Consider the following 8,968-nt stretch of genomic DNA (forward strand, 5'->3'; position numbering starts at 1 on the left):
CAAGGATGGCCCAAAACTCTGAGGGAAGTGACAGGCAGCTGTCAAGTTTTTGGTCAGGGATATTGGGGTGGAGGTAACAAAATCACGGGGGAACTGTTAAGGCGTCCTCCCACAGGCTGTGACTTGGAAGCGTTCGTGGGAACCAGGCAGGTGGCTCAGCTCTAGTCTCAAAATCAGCCCAGGACAGTGCTAGAGTCCCCTCCCACATCTGACACTGGCACCCTGGGTCTTAGGACTGTATCCTGATTCAGCTGTGTCTTGACAGGGAAATATATGGGGTTTGTGCCAGATTGACCTAGCTTAAATACCAATGTGGCAGGTGATGTCACCTCCAAGTGTCAGGGTCTTTAAGTGCACAGCAGAAGTATACTGCCCACCTCACAGGGCTGAGTGAAAGTTAAGATAATTCCCATAGAGTTAAGTGTAGGGCTGGGACAATATAGTTTCCTTTAAGTTGTAATTACTGAAATTATTTTTCCCCCTTCCTACCCCTGATTTAGGCAACAGCCTCCCTGCTTCTTACTAAGTTGCCCAAACTAGTCTTCAACTCCTGATCCTCCTGCCTCGGGCTTCCACATGACTGGATTACAGGCATCAGTCACACCCAACTTCTTTGCTTCTAAGTAGTGTAGCTAAGAAGCTGGCTCCAGTTCACACCCTGACATATGGCTTAGCTGCCCTCAACCCTTCTTGGCTTCAGAAGGGGTCCTTTAGAACCTGGGTTGTAGGGCCCTTCCCCAGAACAGGGCCTCTGGGACACTAGGGCCGTCCGAGCCAAGTCTGTCTCCTAGGAGGAAGCTTCTCAACCAACATGGGCACAAACCAGAGGGCTGGGATCAGACGGATGGGGAGAGCCCAGCTCTGAAGGCAGGAAAGGCTTGGGAAATGGAATGCACTCCTGCTCTCATCTTCCTCACCCCAGAAACCCAGCTTAGTCACTGTGTGGCCTGGACAAATGACCAGATCTTTGCTGTCCCCTGTAAAATGGGTTGGTGGCCCCGACTGGGGGCGGGGAGGGGCGATTGGTTGGGGACCCAGCAGAACACCACAAGCTTCCTGAGCACGCTACGCGTGGAACCAGTGTTCCTTAATTTTGCGACGACCGACCTGGTACAGCTCAGCCAAGCGGGGGGATCTCACCCCTGCCTCCCCGAGGAGCACGGGATCCGGAGCCGCCAGGCCGAGCTCCGATCCGTCGCCTCAGAGCCGCCGCGCCCCCTGGCGGCCGTCGGTTGCCATGTCAACGGCGGATGGCGGCGCCCGCGGAGGCGACGGCGGCGGGGCCGCCCTCTCCTCTCCTCTCCGCTCCGCTCCTCTCCCGGCGTTTCTGGCTTTCGCCTGTGGGGGCTGGAGAAGCACTCTCGTAGCTCGGGAGGAAGCAGGCACTGACCGGGTAAACTGAGGCACGCGGCGGCGCGGCCGCAGTCAAGGGTCGAGCACGGGCCCCACCTCCGAAGGCGGAGGAGGGGCCGCGGGCGGTGACGCGTCGAGGGCGGCCGGCGGGCAGCGAGCGGGAGGGCGGCGGCGGCGGCGGCGGCGGCGGCGGCGGCAGGTGCGGCCGCGGGGAGTGGGAGGAGGCGGGAGGGGCGGGCGGAGGGGGAGGGGAGGGCGAGGCCGGGCACCTCCCCCTTTATAACGCGCCCCCTCCCGGGCTCTCCGGCCGTCTCCTCTTCGGCTCTTCTCGTCTGGCTCCTTTGCCCGGCTGTCCCGGGCACGGGCCCGGCCAGGGAGCCCCCAAGGCCGCGGCTCCGAAGCCGTCCCCCCCCACCCCCGCCTGCCGCCCCGCGCAGCCCGGCGGAGGCGGCGCCGTCGGAGCAGGAGGAGGAGCAGGGCACTGCGGCTGGCCCGGGATCGGGCGCCAGAGAGCCAGCAGCCTCGGCAGCAGCGCGGCCCGGGCCGATGCAGCGAGACGCACCACCCCGAGCCCCGGCGCCAGCGCCCCGGATCCCCGCGCCCCCAATCGGTGCGGCCGCCAGCAGTGGCGGCGGCGGTGGAGGAGGTGGGGGCAGCGGCGGCGGCGGTGGAGGCGCCTCTGTAGCTCCCGCTCCCCCTGGCCTCCCGGGAACTACAAGTCCCAGGGGGCCTGGCGGCGGGCGGCGACCGGAAGAGGTGGGATCGGCGCCGCGAGGACGGAAGTGTCCGTGGAAGCGGAAGTGGCGCGGCCGCGGTGGGGCCTGGAGCGCGGCGGCGGGACCGGGAGCGGCGGCTGCTGCGGCGGGGGGCGGAGGAGGCGGTGGCGGCGGCGGCGGCGGTGGCGGCGGTGGCGGCGGCGGCGCGCTAGAAGCAGCCATGGCGAAGCAGTACGACTCTGTGGAGTGCCCTTTTTGTGACGAGGTGACCAAGTATGAGAAAATTGCCAAGATCGGCCAAGGCACCTTCGGGTAAGGCTGGGCCCCGAGGGACCGGGAGCTGGGCCTGCAACCTCCAGGGCCGACGTCGGGCGTCCCGAGCTTGGCCCGGGGTCGGGGGGAAGCCTCCCATCGCCTGGATTGCCTCCCTGGTTGTGGGAGGCCACGCTGCATGCCGTTCTCGGTCCCGGTCTGACGGAGCCTGGGCCGGGATGGAGGGCGGGGAGGGCTGCAGAGAACACCCCTCAGGGGAGCGGATCTCTCCGCGTAGGGCTTGGATGAGGCGGGGTGGGGATCGAGGGAAGGTCGCAGAGGCTCGGGGGGAGAGACCCGGGACTCCGGCTGGCAGAGTGGCCTCGTGTCCGGGTCCCTGCCTCATGCCCGCCCGACCTTCACCTCCCCTGCTTTCCCCGCTGCCCATCCGGTGGGGCAGGGCGGGCCAGCAGCAGCGCCCGCTGAGCCCTCGTGGGTCTCCGCTCTTTACCCGCAGGGAGGTGTTTAAGGCCAAGCACCGAGAGACCGGCCAGAAGGTGGCCCTGAAAAAAGTGCTGATGGAGAATGAGAAAGAGGGGGTGAGTACGGGCTTAAGGTGGGTTGCTGCCCTGAACGTCATTGCTTGAGTTTGGGGTACAGATCCAACTCAACCCAGGAATTTGGAAATCTACCTATTGCAGGGGATTTGACTTTCCACCTAAACTTTTTTGATTCAGAGGTTGAAATATTTGATGTTTCATTGTTAGGCGAATGTGGTTTGATTCAGGAGGGGCGGGCAGCTCTTGGCTGCAAGTCTAGAGCACCCTGTGATTGTAAATAGCCCTTTAACGTCCCTAGCCTAGCTTTTAACTTTATTCAAATTAAAAAGAAAATACATGATTTTTTTTTTCAAACTCTGGAATGGGGCAGGCACTTTTTCACTCCATCTTTGCTGTAGTCAAGCTTCTCAAAGATCTTAACTTAGCAAGAATATTTGATTTGCTTTCTTTAGTTTTGTGCATGTGTGATGCTGGGAATGGAATTGAAATCCCTATGCATGTAGGCAAGCACCTTGTCACAGAGAAGTACTCTAGCCCTTCAGGACGTACGTGTGTGTGTGTGTGTGTGTGTGTGTGTGTGTGTGTGTGTGTGTGTGTGTGTGTGTGTGTGTGTGTGTGTGTGTGTGTGTGTGTACGTGTGTACGTGTGTGTGTGTGTGTGTACTGGGGCTCAAGCTCAGGATCTCACATTCTCTTTTAGCTTTATTTGCTCATGGCTGGTGGTATACTGCTTGAGCCACTGCTCTACATCCCTCCTTGTTGGTTACTTGGAGATAGAGTGTTGGCACTTTTCCTACCCATGCTGTCTTTGAACTGCAATCCTCAGATCTCAGTCCCCTCAGTAGCTAGGATTACAGGTGGGAGCCACAGGATTTTGCTGGTTAATTGGAGGTGAGTCTCTTGGAGTTTTCTGCCCAGCCTGCCTTCAAACTGATAATCAGATCGCAGGCCTCCTGAGTAGCCACTGGCACCTAGTTTTTTGTTGTTGCTTTGGTTTGGGTTTTTTTTTCCAATCCTGGGGCAAGAACTCAGGGCCTAGGACACTATCCCTAAGCTTCTTTTGCTCAGGGCTGGTGCTCTACCACTTGAGCTTGATCTGTGTACGTGGTACCAGGGAATCAAACCCCAGGGCTTTGTGCATGGTAGGCAAGCACTCTACCACTAGGTTACACTCCTGGCCTTCAAAGCAATTTTTTAGTCATCCCACGAGGCATAAAATTAAATTAATGCTTAATGGTTGAAACTGTAGACATTTGGTGAATTATGGACATAAAGTGCCTATAGTTATGTTTTAGTTGTCTTAAACCAGCTTCCTTGTGGTCATATGACTGCTGACCCCCATTCTACAGGCCAGGTTTCAGCATTGGTTTCATAGAGCATAGTCTTACTTTCGCTCCCAGTCTCTGTCCCTTAGTGTAAACCCCACCAGGTCCATTCTAGATCTCTTTCCATTTGCCTCTTACCACGTCCTCTCATTTTCCTGCCCAGTTCCCCATTACAGCTTTGCGGGAAATCAAGATCCTCCAGCTTCTAAAACACGAGAATGTGGTCAACTTGATTGAGATTTGTCGAACCAAAGGTAATTCATGTGTAATTTAAGAAATGAGACATGGCACCTCTTTGTTCACACGCCTAAAACTGGCCACACTTAACGTGCCTCTTCTTGACTCAGACATAGTATACTGTTCTCTTTGGTCCTCTTTGCGTTGGAGCTGTGCTTCCCCTGGGCCTTCCATAGTGCTAATCCACAGGAGGCACTCAGAAAAACTGTTCTCAGTAAGAAACGTGCTGTAGAGGGCATGAGTGGACTGGCTGGGCTGGAGGAGGGGGCTGGTTGGGAAAAAGTGAGTCGAGGGCAGAGTTTTGACTTTCTTCCTCCCTTTCTGTGTCAGCTTCCCCATACAACCGCTGCAAGGGCAGCATATACCTGGTGTTTGACTTCTGTGAGCATGACCTTGCTGGGCTGCTGAGCAATGTCTTGGTCAAGTTCACGCTGTCCGAGATCAAGAGGGTCATGCAGATGTTGCTCAATGGCCTCTATTACATCCATAGGAACAAGGTGAGGAGAGACCCAGGTGTGGTCTTTGTTCCCAGTCCTGGGAGGGGGAGGGATGACTAAAGGACCCTGTGGGAGCCGGCTGAACCCCCACTCTTGTGCCCCTGCAGATCTTGCACAGGGATATGAAGGCAGCCAATGTCCTCATCACCAGGGATGGAGTCCTTAAGCTGGCAGACTTTGGGTTGGCTCGAGCATTCAGCTTGGCCAAGAACAGCCAGCCTAACCGCTATACTAACCGTGTGGTAACACTGTGGTACCGGCCACCTGAGCTGTTGCTTGGTGAGGACACCTGAACAGGGAGGGAAGGGCGGGGCCGAGCACCTCCCTGACCAGCGCCCCCCTCGTCCTAGGACCTTGAGTCCCAGGAGGCCCTGGAGTTCAAGGGGGCTTTTCTGGTGTACTCCTCTTTCTAGGGGAGCGGGACTATGGTCCGCCCATTGACCTGTGGGGAGCTGGGTGCATCATGGCGGAGATGTGGACCCGCAGCCCTATCATGCAGGGCAACACAGAGCAGCACCAGCTTGCCCTCATCAGCCAGCTCTGTGGCTCCATCACCCCGGAGGTATGTGGCTAAGCTGGGTGAGACCCAGGTTCCCATGGGATGCAGAGACCCGGTTGTGGGTGTCATCCGAGGAGAGGAATGGAGTGGAAGAACTGGTGAGGAGGCTGATGGATGGATCAGGCCGCAAACCTAGCGCCAGTTGGTGTTTGTAGTGTTTGTGAATGCTTTCATTTTTTGTTGCTGCAAATATACCTGAGAAAAGTAACTTGAAAAGGAGGATTGAGGAGGGGTTGAGTTGGGAGGGCTGGGGGAGAATGATGAAAGGGATGATAGATAAAAATGCATCGTCTTTATAAGCTGATTTGTTGAATAGTAAACCCTTTATTTAGCCACTTAAAGATAATAAAAATAGCCTGGTGGCTCATGTCTGTAATCTTAGCTACTCAGGGGTCTGAGGATCTCAGTTTGAAGTCAGCCCACGCAAGAAAGAAAGGTATGTGAGACTCCAATAAACTACTCAGAAAAACTCAGAAGTAGTACTGTGACTTAGTGATAGAGTGATAGCCTTGAGCAAAAGGAATCTTGAACAGCACCCAGGTCCTGAGTTAAAGCCCAGGACCAGCGTCCCTCTCCCCGCCCCCCCCCCCCAAAATAAAAATATTCCTGAGCTGAAGAGTTCAAGGACGGCACCCAGGCCAAGTTCAAGCCCCATGACCCACACACAAAAAAATTCCTTTTTCAAAAGAAGTAGGAAAGCTGGGCACTGGTAACTCAGACCTATAATCCTAGCTCCTCAGAGCTGAGAGCTAAGCATCCCAGTCTGACACCAGCCTGAGCAGAAAAGTTCCTTAATTTCTTTTTTTTTTGCCAGTCCCAGGATTTGAACTCAGGACCCAGCACTGACTGTCCTTGGGCTTTCTCAAGGGTAGAGCTCTACCACTTGAGCCACAGTACCACTTCCTGCTTTTTCTATGTATGTGGTACCAAGGAACTGACCCCGGATGAGCTTTTCATCTCCAGGCTACCACCCTACCCGACTGAGCCACAGCCCCACTTTCCCTTTTCTAGTTAGTGATTAATTAGAGATAAGAGTCTCATACTCTTTAGTGCCTGGGCTGGCTTTGAACCTTGATCCTCAGATCTCAGCCTCCTAAGTAGCTAGGATCATAGGCATGAGCCACTGTACCGGCCTTGATTTGAGATTTTGATTCCATCATTGCTTGGGTCTGAGATGAGTCCAGACCTGTGAGGGAGAGGTGATGGTGGAAAGTTGTGGCAGTCAGGAAGTTAAAAGAGGAAGGGACAGGGCCAGGAGTTCAGCCTACTGATAAAATGCTTGCCTAGCATGCACAAAGATTAGGTTTGATTCCTCGGTATCACATACGTAGAAAAAAGCTGGAAGTGGTGCTGTGGTTCAAGTAGTAGAGCGCTAGCCTTGAGAAAGTCCAAGGACAGTGCTCAGGCTCTGAGTTCAAGTCCCAAGACTGGCCAAAAAAAAAAGGAAGGGACAGGTGTCTCCTATACTTGCTAAAGCCAGGAGAATGGGGGTCCCGGGTTTCTATTCCTTCTCAATAGTGCCACCATGTGGAGAATGTGCTTTTTAAGCTCAAGAGCTTTTGAGAAACATTTAAGAAACTGACCATAACCTTGGGCAAGGAGTTTAGGTCCGTGTTGGGCTGTGCTTCTGTGAAACAAGTGCGCTTGTGTCTGGATGGTGTGTGTCTTTCAGCATGTGCCGTGTCTGTGATGGCCATTGCTGCTTTGCCTTGAAGGGTCCAGTTCTTCTCTACTGGAAGGTTTAGTTTTAGCCCTTTGGGTGCTTGACCAGTGAAAAAGCACACTTCCCCAGCTCTCTTCTCCACACCTTCCAGGTGTGGCCAAACGTGGACAAGTATGAACTGTTTGAAAAGCTAGAACTGGTCAAGGGCCAGAAGCGGAAGGTGAAGGACAGGCTAAAGGCCTATGTGCGTGACCCCTACGCCCTGGATCTCATTGACAAGCTGCTGGTATTGGACCCCACGCAGCGCATCGACAGCGACGACGCCCTCAACCATGATTTCTTCTGGTCGGACCCCATGCCCTCGGACCTCAAGGGCATGCTGTCTACCCACCTGACATCCATGTTTGAGTACCTGGCTCCACCACGCCGGAAGGGCAGCCAGATCACCCAGCAGTCTACCAACCAGAGTCGAAATCCAGCCACTACCAACCAGACAGAGTTCGAGCGCATCTTCTGAGGGCCAGTGCGGGCCTCCTGTTTCCTCTGTGTCACTGACTTGCATTGTGGAGACTGGTGGGGCTTCTGAGTGTTGTCTTTCAGCACATAGTTTATTTGTTACCCACACTGGGCACTGGGAATGATCAGCAAGTGGTCTGGCGTGGAAGGAACATTGGCTGAGGCCACCTTGGCCCTTCTTTGTTCCCGGATGGTGCCCAGGTAGTCTTGATTGACATTAGACAGAAGTGGAGCAGGAGGCCTGCGGCCAGAGACTTTATAAGAACTCAAGGCGGTGGGAAGAGGGAACAGTCCCTTGCCATTCCCAGAGGCGAGAAGTTCGTAAGTTGGGAATGGAGGGAATAGAGCTGGGAAGGGAGCCCAAGTCCTGCCTGCTGGGCCCAGGGCTAATCTGCACTTGGTCTAGCCCTCAGGGGCATCAGGGCCAGGGAGGACTCTTGGTTTTTTCCAAAGGAATTTTATTATGCTTTTGTCCAATTGTCCAGAGACATACATTCCTAGTTGAAATTTGGTCAGTTATGATTAAAAGTTGATTTTTTTTCCAATATGCATCTTTGTGTTTGTTTTCTGCATTTATTTCTTTATTTTGCCAGTGCTGGCCTGGAGTTCAGGGTCTGAGCACTGTCCTTGGACTTTCTCAAGGCTCGATAGAGCTCTACCACTTGAGCCTCAGCACCACTTCCGGCTTTTTTCTATGTATGTGGTACTGAGGAATTGAACCTAGGTCTTCGTGCATGCTAGGCAAGCACTCTACCGCTAGGCTGAACTCCTAGCCCTGTTTTCTGCATTTAGACACTCCATTCTTGCCCACAGCCAGCTGTCTGGGTTCTACTGGTCAGGTCACTTGGAAGTCACAGCTCTCCCAGTTTATTGCAGAGGTAGCTTCCTGGCTCCTTCTGACCACATAGTTTTGTCAAACAGACCTCTGCCTCTAGAAGATTTGGCCTCTTAAAAGAGTGTTCTGGGGGCTAGAAGTATAACCTAGTGGTAGAGTGCTTGCCTAGCATGCACAAGTCCCTGGGTTCAATTCCTTGGTACCACATTCACAGAAAAAAGCTAGAAGTGGTAGACTGCTAGCCTTGAAAAAGCCCAGGGACAGTGCTCAGGCCTTGAGTCCATGTTCTAGGACTGGCAAAAAAAAAAAAAAAAGTGTGTCTTAGGGGCTGGGAATGTGGTTTAGTGGTAGAGTGCTCACTTAGCATACATGAAGACCTGGGTTTGATTCCTCAGTGTCAGAAGTGGTGCTGTGGCTCCAGTGGTAGAGTGCTAGCCTTGAGCAAAAGAAGCTCAG

At 54.4% G+C, this 8,968-nt stretch overlaps 2 protein-coding genes across 3 annotated transcripts in view; one reads left to right on the top strand and one right to left on the bottom strand.

The window, feature by feature from the left end:
* The window catches only part of Sh2d3c (SH2 domain containing 3C), a 42,655-nt gene extending 41,052 nt beyond the window's left edge, over positions 1–1,603 (bottom strand). For both annotated transcript variants that reach the window (XM_090330687.1, XM_090330684.1), the window contains exon 1: positions 1,108–1,603. The gene's annotated coding sequence lies outside the window, so the exon portion shown is untranslated. The remainder of the gene's footprint in view (positions 1–1,107) is intronic.
* A 206-nt stretch (positions 1,604–1,809) lies between these two features.
* Positions 1,810–8,222, top strand: Cdk9 (cyclin dependent kinase 9). The gene is made up of 7 exons (XM_090330690.1): positions 1,810–2,381; positions 2,839–2,920; positions 4,369–4,459; positions 4,773–4,939; positions 5,047–5,218; positions 5,353–5,501; positions 7,313–8,222. The coding sequence occupies exons 1-7, from the start codon at positions 1,900–1,902 to the stop codon at positions 7,676–7,678; spliced, it is 1,509 nt and encodes a 502-aa protein (XP_090186816.1). The 5' UTR covers positions 1,810–1,899; the 3' UTR covers positions 7,679–8,222.
* Positions 8,223–8,968: the final 746 nt, after the last annotated feature.

Source organism: Megascapheus bottae, chromosome 3, assembly GCF_031878675.1.
Source record: "Megascapheus bottae isolate mThoBot1 chromosome 3, mThoBot2.hap1, whole genome shotgun sequence".
NCBI lineage: Eukaryota > Metazoa > Chordata > Mammalia > Rodentia > Geomyidae > Megascapheus > Megascapheus bottae.

What these genes read in the sequence shown, in the direction of transcription:
- Cdk9 (XM_090330690.1), top strand. Translation starts at nt 1,900, where the DNA reads ATGCAGCGAGACGCACCACCCCGAGCCCCGGCGCCAGCGCCCCGGATC. An exon ending in GCCACCTGAGCTGTTGCTTG is followed by an intron (nt 5,219 to 5,352) that starts GTGAGGACACCT and finishes TCCTCTTTCTAG; the next exon opens with GGGAGCGGGACTATGGTCCG. An exon ending in GTGGCTCCATCACCCCGGAG is followed by an intron (nt 5,502 to 7,312) that starts GTATGTGGCTAA and finishes CACACCTTCCAG; the next exon opens with GTGTGGCCAAACGTGGACAA.